At 36.0% G+C, this 22,842-nt stretch overlaps 1 protein-coding gene across 1 annotated transcript in view; it reads right to left on the bottom strand.

Moving 5' to 3' along the window:
- LOC135470065 (phospholipid phosphatase 1-like) overlaps positions 1 to 22,482 on the bottom strand; it is a 42,832-nt gene extending 20,350 nt beyond the window's left edge. The window contains exon 1 of the mRNA XM_064748785.1: positions 21,543 to 22,482. Coding sequence (XP_064604855.1) covers positions 21,543 to 21,759 — 217 coding nt within the window. The 5' untranslated portion in view covers positions 21,760 to 22,482. The remainder of the gene's footprint in view (positions 1 to 21,542) is intronic.
- Between the last annotated feature and the right edge of the window lie 360 nt (positions 22,483 to 22,842).

Below are 22,842 nucleotides of genomic sequence, written 5' to 3'. Positions count from 1 at the left end.
CTGGTCAGGGGGGTTAAATATAGAGTGAGGGTCAGAGAATGAAGGAAAGAGGGGTGGGGGAGGGAGGAGAGTGTTGGATATAAAGCCTCTCATTCAGTTTGTCCTAATTAAAATACCATATCACACACTTCAAAGATTTGTCTTCATTGCTATAAACATACATGTGTGTGTCTTTAAAGAGGCTAATGTACCTGGCACTTGCAGAAGCAAAATATAGGCTCACCAGCACTTTAGGGCATGACTTAAGTGCTCCACTCACTCCATTCCTGTTAGAGAAATATTCTTGAGTGATTTTAAAAACTAAACAAAGACACAAGAAATAAATGTAAAGAAATGAAACCACGGAACTTAATTTTAATATGGCTGTTCTTGAGAAATTTTTGATTTGAGGATTAGTAAGAATTAATACATCTATATAAATCAAAATGAAAAAAAAAAAAACCTATTGTTTAAAAAAACTGCCACAAGTGTATAAAATTAAAACAGTAGTATAGTATACATACATATATGTTGAATTTTTCAAAACAAAGTCATATCAGTAAATTAAATATATTAAAACAGTGATGAAGTTAGTATTTAAGTAATTTTATATTAAATTTTAAATATACACATATTCCACAATAAAGCATAAACCTTTTGATTTTCACTTAAATTGATGCTGATGTCCTGGAAAACAACAGATCTATTTAATAGATTCAATATAGTGTGTACAAAATTGGAAAATATTTTAATTTATTTGAATGTTTATGGTATGGGTAAAGTTTCCCCATCTTACAGAAAACAGACAGTGGCTGTTTTCCACCATTACATGAGGAAGGTCAAAACATATGTCAACAATCTGACACAGTAATGGACCTGGAAAGGGCATCAGTTTGATGCCACACACACTCAGGGCTGGCCATATCACCTAGTGGCCAAATCACTCCTGAAAGCTCTACCACAAGCAGTAAAGCCTCTAAAAATTTAAAAGTCTTGTGCTTTCCTAGGTAGTATGCTCCTGGCTTTCCCCTATAGCTGTTGACCACCTTTAGTATTCATGAAAACACTTAAATAATAGTCTGGCAGGAAAAGTTTAAGTGATGTACACTTACACATCATGAAGTGTACAAATAAAAACACAAGTTCATGAGTTTAAGGTTAGACTTGACCAAGATATGTGCATTGGGAAGAGGCATGTATCACAGTTTAATTAATATGTCAGACTTCAATTTTAATGCACCTTTTAACTCACCCAATTGGCCCTGTCCATTTCAAATTGGAAAGTAAAGTGTTACACACTTTCATCTGTATCAAAAGTCATTGTGTCTAAACCTTGTAGCATTTCAACTCATGTGGACACAATTTTGACATATGGGCAGTACTACAGCTCCTTTTAGCCAGCTTCTGTAGCAATTTTATGCCAGTATCGAGCAGTATTTCTGATACAAGTTTATAAGATTGAAATTTTTAGCAGATTTCCTGTTCCGCTTATATAAATGTACAGCCAGACTGATCTGACCACTACAGCTGCACATGTTAGAGAGCAATTTACAAAACTGTCCATCAAACCCAGCAGGTCATAATGGAAAAAAGCTTACTGGTCACCTAAACCTGTCAATGTGCAGCAGAGTGAAAAGAACCCTCAGAAAGGATTATCTATTCAGCAGATCTAAACCTATCCCCAGGCATTCTTTGGATGTTTCCTTACTGCTTGTATTTAAGGGATGGGGACAGAAACACATGGTTCCAAGAAAGATGAAGTTAGTAAATTTTTGGCAGCACCAAAGAAATACAGTTTTGCTTTGGGTTTTTGACTGGAAGCACTGCTGACATGCCAAGAGCATTTCAACCAGTTATTTGTATCACTTGAGTTTGAATTCATGGCACAAGTGTGTACGTTTTCTTGTACCATGCACTCTGTGGAAATCAACCTGGCACTTTTCTGTTACCTGCTTTGGTGTAAGAGTTCAGGTCATTTAACACCAGATTCAACCATGAATAAACCAGTAGAGATGACAGAATTGACCCCCATCATGGTGGTCTGTTTTCTCACATCTCTTACCTTTGATCCATCACACCCATAAAAATTCAACCCCACCAAAGTTCTGTAGTGGTATACCTTTATTTCATCTCACCCCTCCCCCACTCCCCCTCAGCAAAGCTCTACTGTTCAAGGACCTGTCAGGCTGTACTTCAAGTCAAGTTTCAAACAACACCTCACCAGCTGCTTAGTGCCCATGTGGGGAGTTTGACAGATAGCACAAAAAACCCTGCCTCATTGCTGGTACTTTGAGATGTACCACGCCATCCTGTGAAGTGGCAGAGGTGCATGTGGGAGTCTTGTCAATCTGGCCCTGGATGGGAGGGCAGGTCTTTGAACTGCATGCATGGTGAGAACAGTAAGTGTTTTGAATTTCACCTCAATGAGAAGTGAAAGCTCCTGCAATTTGACAAGATGCTTTGTCTACAAAAGCTATTGTTAGGACAGTGTTTTCACACCCCTTGCTTACAAAAGCACTCTGGAAAGAGTTGAGGATTTCTTCTTTAACCTGCATGAAAGTACATGTATATCTAATTCACATGAACTACATTTCTACAAGTACATGTATATCTAATTCACATGAACTACATTTCTACAAGTACATGTATATCTAATTCACATGAACTACATTTCTACAAGTACATGTATATCTAATTCACATGAACTACATTTCTACAAGTACATGTATATCTAATTCACATGAACTACATTTCTACAAGTACATGTATATCTAATTCACATGAACTACATTTCTACAAGTACATGTATATAAACAAAACTTAAATTTAAAACTATGGTAATTTTACAGAATACTCAAAATTTTAATTCATTCCAAACCACTGATGTCATGCAGACGCCAAGAGACAAAATTATGACCACGCTCATGCATATACAGACATCATCTGTTTCTAGCATGATTTACTTCAAAACATGATATTGAAAATGCAATGTTTATTTTTAAAAGGGTTTCCAGTGTGTAACATGCAACAATCTGATTTGGATCCATGAAGTTTTAAGGTTCGATTCAAGAATTTATCAGGGCAGAAAAGAAAAACACCATAATTTACCAAGTTACAAAATAGCGGCGAAAAGGGCATCCATGGAAGAAGCTTAATGCTTGATCATTACGGTTGCCTATTCAAATCCAGGTCCTGCTGGTTTTATTGAATGCAGCTTTATGTCGGGAGGTCTTGAGTGTAGTTCTATGGTTCCTTCCACCCACAGGCATACATGACAGTCACATCAAAGGATTCTTAAGAGCTGTGTACAACATGGACAATACATATAAAAAGAGGTTTTATTGCAGATAATTAAAAGCCTACATAAACAGAACTAATTAAGGTTTATTTTTATACACATCCATTGTTAAGTGATTCTTTCTTTGTACATGTACATAGACTACATCAAGGTCGATAAATGAGTCCGTAAGTCTACCTTAATTACACATACCCAAGTCCAGGGCTGTAAACATACGCAGCTGCATTGGCTCTTAAAGACAAGTTGCGATGTTACCCATCTTAACTGCAAACCACTTTACAGAGACCTGTGAGACGAGCTGAAGTTGTAGCTGAGGAATTTACAAAGCAAGAACCTGAATGAAGTTGACATCACACACGAAACAAGTACAGATCTTTTACAAGCAGACATGCCATTGTCCATAGATCAAACGGTTTGTTCTCGGGTCACCCAAAAATACCCAATAAAACTAACAACTAAGGCACAAAAACTAATCATGAAATTGCGAAAACCTAGTAAAAAAAGCCAAATTTAGCCTGAACCAGTTCAAGGTATTCCCATAAAACCACCATATTGTGTGTTTTATGATGCACTAGTGTAAACATCTTCTGGTAAAACCTAAATTAGGTTTAAACTGAAGAACATTAGCACTTAATTCACTAACATCAAAAGTGTGTATTTTCTTGCAGTATGTATATTTCAGGCAACACCTGACATCTACCCTAATGCTTCTCATTTTTCGGACAGGTATGACTGGTGTTGAAAGCAGAGTGTTTCATTTCTCTCTCAGTTTTGTTTTTTGGGGAAAAAATAAAGATATGAATATGGTGTTCATCAGACGGACTAACCATGTGGAAAAAAAAAACAGAAACTAAATATTGCTGCTACAATTACATGTAAATTGGCTAAAAATAGCAGACCAGGTGTCACAAAAATTAGAAGAATTAGGTTATGTGTGCAATGTACATGCACACATAACCCAATAACTTATACATTCATGTAGTCACATACATTGAATACATACATGAGTGCATGTGTATACTGTCTTGGGAAGTTCAAAATGACAGGCCATGATGCTTAAACACTAGAATGGGGGCCTCCGTGGCTCAGTTGGTTAGCACGCTAGCAGCGTGATGACCCAGCAGTCTCTCACCAATGTGGTCGCTATGAGTTCAAGTGCAGCTAAAGCTGGCTTCTTCTTCGGCCGTACGTGGGAAGGTCTGCCAGTAATGTGCAGATGGTCGTGCGTTTCCTCCGGGCTCAGCCCAGTTTCCACCCACCATAATGCAGGCCGCCATGGTATAAGTGAAATATTCTTGAGTACGGCATAAAACACCTATCAAATAAATAAATAAATAAAGACTAGAAAGTGATACAAAACACTATATATACCGTGTTCTGTGGTGTTTACATGTACAATTATAGCCACTATTACATGTGTGAGATGTCACACACAGGAAAGTTTGTCAATAACTTGCCAAATGTTAATGGTTTTACTTCGTGCTCCTCCACCAAGACAAATTGCTGCCATCTTATAAATCAAAAATTCTTGCGCAGTATATAAACAGCATCAAACCATAAACAATAAAACTTCACAAGTATAAACTAAATTACATTCTGCTGGACAAACAAAATATATTCTACACACAAGCCAGCATCCTGTGGAACCACTGCATCCACTTACAGGGCACGTAGGCTACACAGTGCAAGTAGTAAAATGGTCATGCATACATTGCAGAGTCAAATGACAGCAGTGTACCAGAGCTATTATTAGCTAGCTGTACTGTTTGACACCCACCCACAACCAATTATAAGCCTAAACCACATGCTGACTGACTTTTTTATGACCCACTCAGAATTTCTGCTTTCTGTCTATAATTAAATATCAAGCATTTGTAGAGTATACAATTATATATGTAGGAATTTTAGTACCAGATTTATATGACTGTATATCAGAACAGCAACTGCCCCACTTCAATCTTAAAATGATTAAGATATGAAGTCATTACAGATCATAAATTTAACACGGTATATGTATTGTCAAAGCTTATATGTAATATGCAATAGATCTACATGAGTAAGATACCATATTGCATGTACCAGTAGGCCTATACAATGTATGTAATGTGACACCTGGAAAGAAGAACGACCTGTATCTTGTAACATATAGCTTATTGGCAAAGTCATGTGTACAAAATGAAATGCATAATCTATATAGATATCTAAAGCCACATGTAGCTTAATATAAATAAATACTGTTTTCTTAACTTTTCTCGAATTAATAACATTAAAAGACATCATCATTTATAAACCAAAAAAAAGAGAAGAAATGAAAAAACAGCCTGATTAAGCCTGAAAAGTTATGCTGGTATGAGTATAGCAGATCTATAGCCGCATAACCAATACATCCTTATGATGCACAATTTCTGTACGCCTCAATCTCATTTATATATTGTCATGTATGCAGATGAGTGAAACAATTACCTACAGCAGCCTTACTAATGGAGTCGCTAATTCCAAACACATGTAGACAACTTACAGGCTTGACCTTAAAACAAATGTGTCATAATTTGAAAATTCCACGCCAATGAGTGAATTTGAACATTTGGCATTATCCAAGCCCAAACACGGATGATAGCCACCACACTGTAATACAACAGAAGGAGCTAATTTATACAGCTGTTAACCTAAAAGAACAAAGCAAATCAAAACCTTCCCAGTTCCCTAAGAACTTTGTAGCCTCACTGAACACCTGACCTCTGTTCTGTTGAGGACAAAGCATATAGCTTTTACACTCTACTCAAAAAAGCCAAAATGACTACCAAAAAGTGTTACAAATATACAACTGAGTCCTAGCAACATGATATCGAGGGCATCTTAATGGAAACTCTCAGGACAACAACCATATATGCACTATACAGTTTTTAAAATTCTGATAATTCAAAACAAATCAGGTATGAAAACCTACAGGTTTTTCAGTACACATGCATATATGAGTGTATCACTAAATTTATGCCAACTCAAATCAAAACCTACATCTTCTAATTAATACATGCATTAAACTCTGTAAACATTATTTATTGGTTTGCTAATGAAGGATGAAATGACCATTTCATACTGTGTGGTTGGCTGTGCCTAACTGTCATCTAGAATGAATTTACAAATTATTCCATGTCCATTTCACCCATCCCTTTCAAGATTCCAAAACCAATCCCTACCCCAGGGGTTAATTAAGGCCAATATGTCATCTGATTGAAATTATTTTAATTTTGACGAATGACATAATTTCATTCAAACTGAAAGCTAGTTTGCACCACGCAGTGTAGAAATATGATCTCAGATGTCACACACTAATAATTTAGATTATTAAATTATGGCTTATAAATCTCATAATATTTTATGCATTTCGTAAGAACCCGTAAGCAGTTTATGTGACACTCACTGACATTCAGACTTAGAACTCTAAAAATAAAATTTTAAAGGACATTTTAAAAATATATATCTAACAAAATAGAACTAACAGGATACACAAATAATTAATACTCAGGTTTTAGAGTCAGATCTCGTTAAAGTCACACTGCAGGATTATCAATACATTTTTTTCACTGACTGAAAAACTCTAAGCTTTTTAGCACGCTTTTCTTTTTAGGTAGAGTAAACAAGGAAATTGAGTAGAGAGGTCAAGGAAGGGCGTCCCTATCTGTTATCACGCCACATCAAGAATCCAATAATTCACATCTCTCCAGCAAAACCATAATGTGTTTTCAAGGCTATCCACAAATCTTCAATTCACAGAAGCTTGATGAATCTGCCGGTTTAGAAAAAAAATCTCTCCAATTTGGGCATTATGTAATTTGTCATTTAAAAGCCAAAGAGGGAAAAAGAGACTGCACTGTGGCATTGAGTCAAATCTCGATTTAACGAGGTAACTCACAATGAAATTTTTAACCCTGTTTTTATAATTTTTAATTTTTTTTTTCTTTTATTTTTTTAAGATTTTACCAAAGCATGTGTAAAACTGATGATAAAAAAAGCCATCTTTACTGCCAGGGGTGACATGCATGGAGTCATGAGCGAAAAATGACTCACAGTCAACCCATCCACATAATATCTTCAAAAATCAGGCACAGATCAACAGTAATGACCCATTCCCGGAACATTTTTTTTTCTTTCCCCAAAAAATAAAAAGAACGAAAAAAAAGAATCGCCAAATCAAATTTTAACAAAATGATGAGCTCATAGTCATCCCTGCTCTGATTGCTAATTGAACTCCCCAAGGCAGATTCAATTTATAACATTTCCTCCTCTATTTTTATAAAAGAGACAGTATGGAAGCGGATGCTGACATGCATGAAAACAGCGGCCCTACATGCACACAGAGCCAGGGCAGGGTGGCCTGACCCCACACAGAGATCTGGTTTAAAAAGAATACAGCAAGAAAGAAAAACTACCAAACTCCTATTATCTTGACGACAACTACATGTATATGTTTGATTATTATAACATTCATATATAACATCTACCTGTATAATTCTGATGCCCATGTACAAGTGGCTGTCAGAAAGTTACGATGAATACAGTGTGACATGATGCATTAAAGGAAGGATCAAGTGTCCTCCAATTTGCATTAAAGTCTGCACTGAAATACATACACCTCATGTTTCATGCAGTCGAGGGCAAAACCACCTCATGTTACATCTCTGATGGTTATCCATTAAGTTCGTGCTTTATTGCTTGCCACCTGTCAATTCAATTTACTACCTGTCATATTAGTGGTGTTAATTCCTATGTCTGTGAAACAAGCCATAAACTCTACCTATTTACATAGAGTTACAAACACCATAGCGTAACCACAGCAACGTAACATGTATTTGTATTGAAACTGACACACTTTTAATAGTCAAGATATAACTGCTCAATCTACTTTCAGGATTTAACTTACATTCAAATAAAAAAAAAAACACTACAATTTTGGGTTAAACTCTTTAACCTCATTCATTCATTCATTCATTTCTCCAAAAAAAAAGAGAAAGAAAAAAACCCTTTCTAAACATATGCAATAATGCATACAATGGTATTTAGGCCTACTCCATCTAAAAGTTTGACCTTCCATTTTGTATTTCATTAACAAGAAGTGCTCATGTACAAGGTAGGTACATGTACATGCCTGCACATATTGAGGGACACTGCAAAAGGTCTGTAATCTCTGTTTACTTGGCTATTAGATCTGTTGATACATACAGTATCTAAACACAGACGTTGGTGCACCACAATGTAAAGGTTAGGGGTGGCATAAAAAAAAGGGCAGTATGTGGGCTATAGTGACAATAGGCCCATCATTACACTATTATAGCATGACTTATGGACCTGCCAATGGAGCCCTATGATTATGGTGTCATCACTGATTTAGAGGGTCCAGAATAGGGGGTGCGCTTCAGGATAGAGACATACATGCATCATAGCACAAAGAACCAAAATATAAAGAATCACCGGAAATTTGAAACTGAAATCATTGACACGCATTGCAGGAATTCAGACGATCAAAGGCTTGTACACTGCTGCTATAATTAAATCATAAATCATTTCAACTTTTTGTTCGTTAACTGACTGTTAATTACATTTTTCTGTTCCATGAAATCAAGGCACTGACAGCACTTATGCACTTCAAATAATTGCCCTACTGCTTTATTTACACTACACGATATCTTAACATTACTTTACTTGCAAATTTTTTTGTTTTTTTTTTATGTGACGCCATGCAGACATATACATGTATACATGCATGATCATTTTAAGGAATAAAGAGCTCCCCTGTTACTTCACACTAATCTTGACACAGATATTGTTTTCAATGTTTTTCATGAATGTCAAATAAATGTACTTGTAAAACAAAAAGATTATTGTAAAAAGAACAACAACTACATAACTGGACCACTGTCCTTGTCCATGCATGTTTGTATTATTATTTTTTTTTTTGATTTTTTTTTTTTTCTTTTAATATATAAAGCTAAATAGTACCCCGGTACTGATGTATCTTATAACGAAATGTATGGATTTTTAGATTAGAATTCTTAGCGCTTATTTCACAGTAGTACTCAAGTGGGTGTTACATATTTACTTGTACCCACCATGTTGACATTATGCAGTGTGCATTTCGTAGAACCACTTTCCTATTTAACCATGAGGTTTGTCCTTGACTGTTCAGGTCACCCATTTTCCCTAATTCTGACAGCTCTGTTAGTCTGTCAATCAAAAGATGTTTTGATGTTTGTTTGGAAGGTAACATACATCTTACCTTTTTTGGGGAAATATGTAAGATTGCTCTGAAGCTACATGTACGTTTGGCAAAACCAGGTTTTTAACTGGACCACGCTCTGACATTGGTTTGGGGTCATCCTTGGCTGAACACGATTTTGCCAAACCCAAAATCGATATTTATTGCCTTTATTTGCCTCTAAAAATGCACTTTATGCGGCGAAATTTTAATTTATCGATTTATTTGATTTGTGGAAACCAGGCAAAGCCTGGGGAAACCCAAAATCATCCGTAGACCTTCTGGAAAACCTTCTCACGGCGAAATTGTAAGTCAAATACGTGTACAGTCATTTAATTGTCTCAATCTATATCCTGTGGCAGACCGGAAAACACATCACATGGGATCCTGGATCAGCAATGCATATAACAGTCCACGCATACATGTAAATATATACTACCATAATTCCCCAACCTTTTTCCATATGAAAGAACAACTTTAATTGCAATTTATGAACATTTTAAAGTGATTTTGGAGACTAAACCACATGAGCTAAACTAGTCAATTTCAGGACTTCACAAATAGTGTAATTTTATCAGCCTACACAGAACAATGCATTCAGAATAGGCCAGAATATAAACCTTGCAAACAATCGAAAAGTTGAAGAATTACAATAACATAGTTTTTCACAGGAAGTAAACATGCGTGACACATCCAGCTTTCTGTATTATTTTCATTTTTATCATTATTAAGTTACATTTACATTTAACACAAATGTGTTTTGTTTTTTCACCCTTTCGAAGAAATCCACTGTAATCTGTATCCCACGTAAATGTAATACGACTGTCACTTCTAACACAGCTATGTTTTGTGCCCACTGACACTATTTCTTTACAAGCACATTAATTTTCCTCAAAGTTAATTGAAAAGAACTCTACAGCTAATGTTTAAATTCTCTAGAAGTTACCATAAAAAAACAAAAAACAAAGAGTTGACATCTGAACAAATTAGGTCATAGCTCTGAGCTTTAACATTAGAAACTTCAAACCAAGGCAATTTATACTAAGATTTAGACCACCAAGGCTTAATACAACTGACAAACAGCATGTTACAGAATACAGGCACACAAACAGATGAAATCATCAACGCTTCAAAGATTTTTTTTCCACTCAATCTGCTCACATAGAATTAGATGCTCATGTACATGTACTCTGTTAAAAAAAGTTTGTGTTAAGATGTAGACATTCATATTGGCCCATATGTAGAGTAGATTGAAATACTTCACTTGCAAGCAGTCACATTATTTATATGTAAGGCAGCTTTGAATGACAAGCACAGTATTGCGCAGGACAGAGTGTATAAGTTCACATTAAGCATTTGTACATTATGTCACCTCATTTACACTCATGAGTACATTTACACATAAATTATTTAAAATGAACTGATCATCTTTAGGTGAATATTGCAATCATGTAAAAAGACCATTTTGTGTTGATTTCAAATATGGTTTTAATGTTCAAGTTTTCATTTAAATTTTCTTTCCAGTAGGTAAGATGCAAAAGAAGGCTGCCTTTCTATGGTGGTCTACTTGGTATACTGACCAATCTGAATAGCATGTTGATGTCACTGATACTTGCTAACTGCTAAACAGCCTCTGATTGCTACATCCTTATGTTTAACATGATTATATATAGGCCTACCTGTAGTACTACATATTTAACTTTATTAAAAGGGGAAAATATAATAGTCTAACAAAAGGTAATCTATGACGTCAGTGTGCTTTCAATCTGTTCAATATGGCCTATGATGTCCACAGGCAAAACTTCAACTGTTTAAAAAATGTTCCCAAAAAATCATAAAAATTTAACTAGGTTTGGAGTCCCCAGAAGGTCTTTCAGATGATGTGTAATTTGTTTAAAGGTGGCCTCTTTTTTTTTTACAGGTTTAGAGATTACACATTTATCCTTTGGCAGCCTACTGAGATTTCACTTGTTATGTCCATGCATTAAGATAAGACTGATACCTCTGTAAAAAAAAATGCAACTTTTTTTTTGCCCTATAGAGATTTTTTTATGAAAGTTATACTACACTTAATGACGCCTGTATGATATGCTTCCAGATCCAATGCGGATCTTCCTACAAGAGGCAGCATCAGGTCAACCTTTAACTCCAATGCTTACAGTCTGAACATGACACATGCCCTGACATCTCTACAGAACCATTTAGCAGAGTGTTGTGTCAATAAACACAAGAAATGATACAGCCCTCACTAATGGGTCTTAATTGCCAAAAAACCTTTCACATCTGACAGGTTACAATCCCAAGGACCCCAATCTGACAGGGTGGGTCTGTAAGGAGCTGAAGTCTGTATGGAGCTGAAGTCAGGCAGCTATCAAGGCTGTCAAGTCATATACAGGTTACACCAGTGTATATAGGCCACTGTATGAAGGATATGTTCACACACTGGGTGTCCTTGATCAGTCATACAATACGTGAATGAATTAAGCTGTATTGGGGGATATATTAAACAGGGTACATGTCATAATTAGAAGACCAGTTCTGTCACTATAGCCAAGTGCTTCTATAAGCCGATAGGTGTTGAAATGTTGACACGTTCATGTTTCTCCTCCTTATATTTAATACCTATTGACATCACAACAATGAAGACAATTGGCCAAGGCGATATGGGCCTTGTTCTGATCAATAAGGTTGAAGGCTCAAATCCAGCTCTAGCTATAGTTTGTCTGCATGTGCCAGTCAGCAGGTTTCTCGGAAACTTGGCAAAGAGAGTAGCCACCCTCTTAACACTTCATACATACATAAAGTCATTAGAAAACAGTCTAGCATCTTCTCAACTTTCTTTCATCAAATGTTGAGCTGTGATACATCACTGCTGAACTCATAAACAGTGACACTCTCTACAGTGTCACCTTAGTCTGACTACATGTAATTTAAAATCAGTTTTCTCATGTAATTTGAACAAAATAAAATACTCACATACATATATTTTAAGCACATATTATATTAGGTATGTACCTAAAATATATGTGGAGTAGAATGCAGATTAGACAAACAATGCAGGAAAAATATTTAATGGAAAAATGTAATAAACTGGAATTAGCTTCATCACATAATAAGCCGATCAAGCCCATGTATGGGTTCTGACAATTCATCCCACTCAAGGTTCTATTCTAACTGTTCATGACAATTCCTCAATTTTTGTATAAATAAAGTTTTGTAGCATTCTATACAAGAACTGCTCGCTATCATCTTATGACTTCCATGAACAAAACTTTAGAATAAAAACCAAATCGACTGAAGTACAAGTATATTGTTTAAATATTTTGGAAATTAGTACAGAAGGTGATCAAAACGAATGATGCACACACGCCAAAACAAGACGTGTAAAGAAGTATATTTATACCGACGTCGTGATAAAAGCCGCCCCTGTAATCTCACCCAGGAGTTAACGAGTTCAGCTGGATACAGAGGCAAGCAGATATTGACCAAAAAAGAGAGTGCATGATCTTTATTGACATAATGGGAGTTGCTGCATGTACATCATGGTGTATTGAACCCTTAATTAGCCTGCAGTCATCCTACACAACATATCCTAATTAATTCATTCATGAAATATCACTACTTTTCCTAAACACTGCCACACCCAATGCATACAATTTCAAATTGATTTTCAGTTTTATAATGTAAAGGATTCTGAAGAACTGAAATTGTCAGAGATATTTCGGTACAAGAAACAAAACATTTTAAATGCGATGCTACAGTAATTTAGGATAATTAAAGCAAAATATGATTCATGGTAACACTTGATATGGTCCAGCCAGATCTCACTAATTCCATCCATTCCACTGGGACTTAAATGAAACATTTCTCAAGTACAGAGATATTAATAATTTACAATTTATGAAAAAACAAAGACAAGTAATTTTATAATGGATGAACAAATATAGTTAATCTGTCAGATCAGAGGAATATTTAATTGTTATTTCAGTACTCATACACATATTTCAATAATTAAAATGTACTGGGTAGTGCTGTACACATGTAGTTTATAAAAAAAGGCTTTTTTGTCAGGGGCAGGGTTTATTGGTGGAGTGCTTTGTATTGCACTATGTGACACTTTATGGATGGCAATTATGAACAGCTGTTAATAGGGGAATAACAACAGAACATTCTGCAACAAGCCTGCAAATTGCTATGTGTCAAAATAGTTAGATAAAATTAAAACTGGATTTCAATTTGTTTGATAACTGTAAACATGTGGTATATTTCAATTAATCATTGAACACAAACGTAATTTAGCAGGTTTATTTTTGCACAGAATAATGCTTTGTCTCTGTTTGTATGTTACCAATCTGTCACAATAATACATCCAAACCAGCTTTATTATCTGGCTTGAGGCATTTGATAGGCATGTCAACCATGCACAGATGGTAGCTGTGTTAACATGCATGTGCATAATTCACTAAAAAAAATAGATTAATAACAGCTAATCATAATTAATCCCCCCCCCCCAACAACCCTTGCTACAACAAATGGAATGCACCCCTAACCCTCTCTCAATTAACCTTTCTGTTTCATTCTCAACTACTACCTGATTACATCAATTCTTCGGCCATTTTGCATATGAAAATTAACTTTCTGTCCAATTTATTTACCTTTTAAATTTGATTTTGTGGACAAAACTACACTGGTTGCATTGGCCAATTTCAGGACAATTCTGTAAGTCTGTAAAGCTCTAAGATCAATTGGCCAGGTTTCCAGATCAGCTTCTACATTAACTAATCTGGGGCATGCATGGATCTGTCACTTGTTCTCAAAAAGTCACAGATGTACCCCATGATAACAGGTTTCCGATCTCCAGGTTATGGATATACAGAAGAGTAGAGATCTGTATTTTTCAATGCTAAGTTGTGAAAAATGAAACAGATTTAACAGAATTAAGCATCTTGCCATGATGGGGAAAAGTTGATGAATTACAGTACATTGGATATTACACATTTGTTCATATGTAAATTAATTACTAAAATTTTAAGAAAAAAAAACATGAAATTCAAAATGTCTTATTTTACAACAGCTTTGAATATATAACAGGTAACTCCTTTTCTTTTAAGAGGGTTTTTGTTATTCTTTACCTGAGAGATTTGTTTGTTAATTATTTCCTCATCACTTCGTTCCTTGCATCATTACTTTATTTTCTTCACTTCACCATGGTGTTATTTCCTTTCATTAACGAATATATCACTTTCTTCAGTTAGGCAACATGTCAGTTTGTTCTGTTTAGCAACATGCTGCTTTGTTTTCTGCAATGCACAACACACCATTTTGCTCTACGGCAAAATGTTATTTTGTTTTCTACAATGAGACACATGTCATTTTATTCTTTTTAGCCAAATGCTATTATGTTCTCTACACTACACAAGGCATTCTGTTCTCTAGTTTTTCAGTGATTTCTCCAACAACATATCATGTGGTGATCTCTACAGCAACATTTTATTTGGTGATCTCTACAGCAACATGTTATTTGGCCATCTCAGCAGAAACATGTTATTTGGTGATCTCTACGGCAATATGTTTTTTGGTGATCTCTATGGCAATACGTTATTTGGTTATCTCTACAGCACCATGCTATATGGTGATCTCCAAAGCAATGCTATTTGGTGATCTCTGCAGATACGTGTTATTTGGTGATCTCTACAGCAATGTATTATTTGGTGATCTCCACAGCAACATGTTATTTTGCTCTCTTTATAGCAACATCAGGGTGTTATTTCCTTATTTTCAGCAATGTTACTTTGTTCTCATTGAAAACATGCTATCTTGTATTTTTCACCACCTAATTTTTTTTCCCTCCACCAACGATTTAGTTTGTTCTTTTCAGCAGTGTTACTTTTTGCCATCAGAAGTATGTTCAGATGTTTTTAATACAATCTTTAGGGAATTTATGGTTGACATGCAGAACAGCCTGACCTTTCATGCCTCACCCTACAACTCTTACTGGACCTCTACACTTCAATAAATCCATTGATTTTACAATAATGCAGCAAAATATTTGACCTATAAAGCTCTTTAAGATATACAGGCTATATATGGTTCAAGTCAGAATTAGTACTTACATATATAGCCTATACAAGCAAAATTTCCACCCAAAAACCTGACCACCATCATATAAATAAAATATTCTTGACTATTCAATATTCAAATAATGAAATAAATCTTGACAAATAATATTAAATTGTATACTTATTAAAGATGATTATGTAAATACTAGGTAAAGTCACTTTTGTTTGCAATCTATATGGAGCAATACTTTGAATTTACTGCATTAAAAACAGTCCATGTGAATAGATGAATGAGCAAATACACATATAAGATTAGGAAAGTTAATAAAATTGCTGTGTTATGTATTTTTTTATGGAAGACTTATTTTATCACATTCCAGTGAAACAGACTTTGTCAGTGGAAACATACATCATGTAAAAGATATGTTCCACTAATATTTAATTGTTTTATAAATCCCCATGAGATTCTATTTTCTTGAAACTGCTCAGTGGCATCCGGAATGACAGAAAATATGGTCATGTCATTAATAGGGGAAATTCCTCAATCTGTTAACACAATTTCAGAGTGCTGACCATCTGAAACTAGATAAAATAAGAAAGTGTGGTATTTGAAATCATATATTCATTGCATGTTTACAAGGATTAATTAAGCTTCAGTGGATATCTAGCCCATATCCATGCATCCTGGACAAGAACCAGTAAATTCAGGGTAAAATCAATTTAATATAACTCAATATTATAGAGATACATGTACCTAAGCATACAGGAGCAATACTGTTTACTTCTGGTAATAAACATGTATAAGGTTATGTATCAGGAATTGGAGGGGGGAGGGTTATATGTTCGCCTTAATCATCTTTAAACAGTTTACAAGTCCACATGGCTTAATCCTTTCCATACGTGTGCTCCATTTGTGTGTCTGAGTGCTTAAAACAATGTGGATATAATCTTAATATCTGCAGTATGTATGTATGTACAATACACGAACATACTTATAGGCTACAGATTGCGGCCAATGGCCAAAGTCTGTCAGTTTCCCTTTGGTGTACGCAATAGCCTGACCTCTTAACATGTACACTGGAAGCCTCACCCTAGTTCCCTGCATGGCTGAATTGTTCTAGCTTCATGTATTTCTCTGCATACAGCACACCTTATGCCCTCTTCTGTAGTGAGTCAGACTGAAAAATGCCACCATGTATTTGACTGAACATATATCTCCTTTTTCTCAAGAAAACCACTTAATTTTATTGTTTACACTTCTGATTCATCAGGGGTTTTTTTTCCTCTTTCTGAGGAACATATATAAAAGATAGATACCAACTAAGGCAAATGCAGTTTACGTAAGGATATAGTACTACACCGGAATACATATATATTTCTGAAATTATATATGTATAACCATAACATTTAAAAGTAATGATTTTTTTGTACCAAAACTGATGTATTAATAAATGACTGAGTGAGTGAGTGCTTGCAGTTTAACGTCTTACTTAAGTTTTCACTCACATGATGATGAATTAGCCCTTAGAGTGCCTGTAATGTGCCTCCTTTTTGCAGGACAGATTTCTCTTTGGTGTGACCCGACCCAGGATTGGACCTGTATCTCCCTACCAGTATATTATTAACTGAAGATACATGTGTATTTTAGATTAATCAGTGGAGGAAAAACAGGTTTCTTTAGTTTCATTTTGTATCACAATAAAGAAATACAATAAAGAAAAAAAAGAAAGTGACAGCATCTCCACTGAAAACCTCTCCATTATTCGACACAATCATAAACTTTGGATGACATGTGAGTTTCAGCATAAGACAAGGCCACCTGCATTAACCTAGATGCAGGTGTCAGCCTGTCAGATGTTTCTCTCATCACCTGCAGATGGTTACGTCAATATCATCATCCTTCAGCCAAGATGACATCACAACTAAAGTTTGTCTTTGTTAGGTATATCTGAGATGTGGTCATAGATGTACAGGCCCAATATCCCAATCGTAACAATATTATTGACTGGGAGGGTGCTCCCCCAACTCCCAATTAAATGCATGATAAAAAAAACTTACTAAACTTACTATTTCTTGTTTCCATTACAAATACCTACTTTTCACAGCCAGTACAACCCCTTAAAGAAATACCTACATGTATATGACTGCCTTATACATGTACATTTCACACAACATATAAACAATTTCACTGAATTGAAATTATCAGTTTTTACATCTTTTGACCACCTGATAAACCTGTCTGCTGATTTTAGTTTCTTCACTTGATTGATGATTTTTACTATATTTTAGAATATTTCAAATATTACAGTGGTGTGGCCCAAGGATACCAGCACTCTTTGTACCTGTAAGAAACCTCCAGACTTACAGCCAAACAAGAAGGGTCTTTTCCCTCACCATAGCACTGATGTTATCTAAACACTCGGCCTAGCAGGCGAGATAAATGTTACAATGACCAGTCTATTACTTCCTGAATGATTGTAGCTTGCAATTGACACAAAACATACACATTCAATCCCAAACTGTATGTATGTGTTCTTAAGCTGAAATGTGAAATAGTCAACTTTAAGTTAAAGAAAGCTCTACAAAGGTTTAATTAAAGCCTTGAGCATTAAAGTATCATTAATCAAGTCAATGGCCGCAGAAAGTCTAGTTCTCGGATTTAAACCCATTTGTGTAAACTGAACTCAATTGGGTAATCACTCCATACGAAAAAAAAAAAGGGAAAGGAATTCCAATTGTCACAAAACTTGTTCAACTGCACTAAAAAAATTTATCTGTTAATTTTAACAGAAAGTCTGTTGTCTGAGTGATACCAGAATGTATTCTGTTATTCTACCATAATGCTGTGTCATATATTCAACACAGAATGCTGTTAATCTTTAGAACAGAAGCTTTATGTTGAATAAATTTATTTATTTATATATTTGATTTGTGTTTTACGCTGTACTCAAGAATATTTCACTTATACGACGGCGGCCAGCATTATGGTGGGAGGAAACCAGGCAGAGCCCGGGGGAAACCCACGACCATCCGCAGGTTGCTGCCAGACCTTCCAACGTACGGCTGGAGAGGAAGCCAGCATGAGCTGGTGTTAAATAAATAGAATATATGTGTTATATTTAACAGAATGATCTGTTGCAAGAGTAGAATACATTCTAGCATCACTCTTTCAGACAACAGACTTTCTGTTTAAATTGTAACAGATTAATTTTTGGAGTGTGTAACTATAGAATCTAACTGTATCAAACATCGTACTTTTTTATGTAAAAAACATGCAAGTGGCATTTTTTGTTTTCGTTTGGAATAAGCTGTATAAAGAAATGTGCATTCAGCATGACTAAATTAACAGAACATGCAACACGATTTGCAGCTGTATTAAACATTAATTTAATTAATTTAATGCTCTATGGCTGAATACCACACTGAGAAGAATATTTCCTGATGCAAACCACAATGAAAGAAAACCTGTTTACTTGCAAGCAAAACAAATGTAAGGCACCACACTTGATTTCACTGTGGTCAGTATGTAGTCTTCCTGTTTACACCACATGTAGGCAACAAATCAGGGCGAAGATGAGATAAAAATTAGGTTATGTCAACCTTACATCTAGTGCAACACTGTCTGATGACAGTCACGTTTTGGTTACATGGATCGCCCAGAGTTAGTTGGAGTCTTATTCAGCAGAGCTAAATATATCTGCAATATAAAGTATTCAGGCCTTGTGGTGCTAGCTACATGTACATATATTTGTTAATAAGTTTATACTCAGTTTAAACGTCTTAGCTTATACATACATACACATTTAACTGTGCCATTCCTTTATTCACACAACATGTGGACTTATCAATTTGACCGTAGCAGACTATAGGCAGTGTATATGTGAATGTGCATATCTGTCTCTCTACAATGTGTACACATGCCAATCTACCCATGTGCAAAGAACATGGTGTCAATCAGAATAGACATGTACATATGGGAGAAATGTACACAAGCCTAGTGAAGGGTGACTATCACCACAGCTCAGGCAAGCACTGACAGATCACCACCCCTAGTACTGGATCACTCACTATTACAGTGTGATGCATGTATAGATCTACAAGTCAGGTCTGGGGCCAGCTGTTTTACAGTGTATCCATTAGGAGTGAAGTCTGGCATGTAAATGTAATTGAGGGGTCATCTCAATCTGTAAGTCCAGATCAGACAGGCATAAAAGTTTAGTAACATTATATGACTTAAATTTTAATACATTCTTACTAAATATAAAAATACAGCTGTTATGGATGTTCCATTGGTGATGTTCATTCTCTCGAACATCAGGGTTAAATTTAAAAAGGTAAGGTAGGTAAAAAAGCTTACGTCATCACATATTACATAAAATTCATATATATATATATATATATATATATATATATATATATGTATGTATGTATACATACATGTATGTCCAGTCTCTGGTAGTTATCAATACACTTTAAAATTTTAAACTTAAAATGAGCACATTGAAACTCTGCCTGTAATGATCTTTTAGAGACCAGAGGATTCATTTGCGCCAATGTTTTCACCCCAAATGTGCAATGCAAACCACACAGATTCATTAGTTAGATGGCTCAGAGTTTACACACCTGCAAAACCCCAGGTGTTTCATTGTTCTCTATGTACATAAAATGCTGGCTCCTAACCAAAGTGCTTGTGAGGCCAACATTAAAAATATGTTTGCTGGGGTATACCTCACAGATCTTCCAAAAAGGGCCCAACTCTGGAACATTTTACTGCGCTTTGGATGGAATTTCTTTATGATTTTCTCTCAATATTTATTCCTTAAAAATCACTCTTTCTTTCGTAAGTTGGGCTAAAAAACAAAACAAAACTTCCATACCGAGCAGCTCTATTTTTCTCTGATGGGGGTTTTGTTCCTACCCACAAAGAATTTTTTAATGAAGGCCTGGTAACAATAGTGCAGAAAACAAAAGATAGCTTAAAATGTTAGCAGATCTTTCCTGAATTGCTGGTAGCCACAGGATGCTGTGCAAGATCTCATTACCCTCGGCTGCCGGTGTAAAAATACATTTACACACCTAATCCTAGATATGTAAGATATAGGGGCTATTCTATTTCCAAGGGAGGGGCCTCCATGGCTCAGCTGGTTAGCGCACTAGCGCAGTGTAATGACCCAGGAATCTCTCACCAATGTGGTCGCCGTGAGTTCAAGTCCAGCTCATGCTGGCTTCCTCTCTGGCCCTAAGTGAAATATTCTTGAGTAGGGCATAAAACACCAATCAAATAAGTAAATAAATAAACATCCTGCTACAGTACCATCTTCTCCAATGATGATTGTAATTAAATATGTACACATATACTCAACTGATAATAACAACATATTCAATGTTTCCGCATAAATACAAAGAGTTAAAAAATCGAAAAATTATCTCTTTTTTTCACGATAATTTCTTTGCCTACCGGTACATCCTTCACTTTTAACAAGAGATATATATATATATATACATGCATGTATGGCAATAAAAATGCACACTTCGGATACATATTATTGTAGCTATTGTGCACAAATTGCTTCTTTGTGTGAGTATGTACATGTCTGTATCATTTTTGTTGTTAAAACATCCCTATAAGCAGCTTATTAAGGCTATAGTGCTTTATTAAATTGACAACACTGACTATATAAAATATTCAATTGGTTTGATATTGCAAATAAGAAAATATATTCGAAGTATGCATTGTTCAATTGACTTCAGCTGACATGGCCAGTATTGTGCAAGGGGTATATAAACATCTAAAAAGTTTATGTATACGTCTAATAGATCCAAGTACAACACAGAAGCTGACTGCCCCCTCTCACACTCCTCGCCTCCACCCCAATCTGTACCGGCACGTGATATTGACTGTAAAACTTCTGTGAGCTGTCAACATACATTTGAGTCCAATTGAGAAACTTACCTATGGCGAATATAAGTAGATCAAAGAGGATCTGTGCTGGGGAAACCCTCAGACGGTTAGCGCGACCGAAGCAGCCCGACTTCATGGCGCTGTTTCTGCCGCCTGCTCGCCCGTTGTTGTCGCCGGGGCAATTGACAAACTGGAGTGACAAGTTCCCTTTACCGCTTACGGAGGTCGACTGGACTGCCGATTTGACGCAGTTATTAGATTGAGCCATATAGGAAGTTATGGTTAAACTTCACACGTAAAGCCGGGCGTGTGTGTGGATATCTCACCCAGCCAGCCAGTCAGCCCTCGAGCCACACACTTGTTTTATAACCTCGGTCCCGGTCACTGAAACGTCAAATATTACAACATAAGCCTTTAAAGCCGCAATACTATCCACGTGTCCTTTGAACTCCGCCGATGTGATAAATGTACCCCTCCAAATCGTTACTCAGCTCTTGGTGGTGTTCTTTCCATGACACATACTTTGTCAAGAGTACATAAAAATCAGAAAATCAGAATATCAGTTCCTGGTTAAGAAATTTACAGTTTTGCAAGTTTGCTCGCCTCGCCTGAGTCAGTTTCACTTGACGTTTGAATGAGTGTACTACGTATCGCGCTTTCGAGGGTCACACCTCGCCAGGTATTTACCTATATGTACGGACCGAGACACACTGACAGCTTATCCGGCAACAGTTGACGATTTGCACGCCGCTGTAGACGTAAATATGTTAAGAATACCTGAATCACCTATTATGTGGTCACGGGGTGAGTAAATAAGACAGCTCGTATGAATCGACACAACTCAACCGTGTCGTTCTATATCACATGCTCCACAACCACACGTGCATGTCCGTAAAATTAATTCCGTTTATACAGAGCCGTGAAATAAAGTAGCCCACGGGTGCAAAGTTTCGCCACGGGACAAATATCCTCTAACGTGAACTGTACGATGCAGGCTTCAACATCCCTACATCACCTACAGCATCCCCGCCCGTTTCGGACGTGATACAAGACGGAGTTTCCGTTGACCGATGTGCGCTACCCACGTTCATCAGCATGTGGTCCTTGTTGTGTTTTCTCGGACGAGTCTACTTTTAACGAAAGGGGTTGCAATGCCCATAGGGTAGAAACAAACGGCGTAAAATCCACAATCACTCCCGCCAATAGTCTATTTTTATTCTCTTTTTTTCCACGGTCTTTTTATATACATCATGGATCAGTAAGTTTTCAGCAAAAAGTTTTCTTACTGAAGTTTTTCTCTCGTCTGACATCTTTCTTAAGACTTCACAGACGACTGGGCAGTGAATAAAAG

Source organism: Liolophura sinensis, chromosome 7, assembly GCF_032854445.1.
Source record: "Liolophura sinensis isolate JHLJ2023 chromosome 7, CUHK_Ljap_v2, whole genome shotgun sequence".
NCBI classification, from domain to species: Eukaryota; Metazoa; Mollusca; class Polyplacophora; order Chitonida; family Chitonidae; genus Liolophura; species Liolophura sinensis.
Note: the sequence above shows the minus strand (reverse complement) of the source record. Positions and strands in the feature narration are given on the sequence as shown.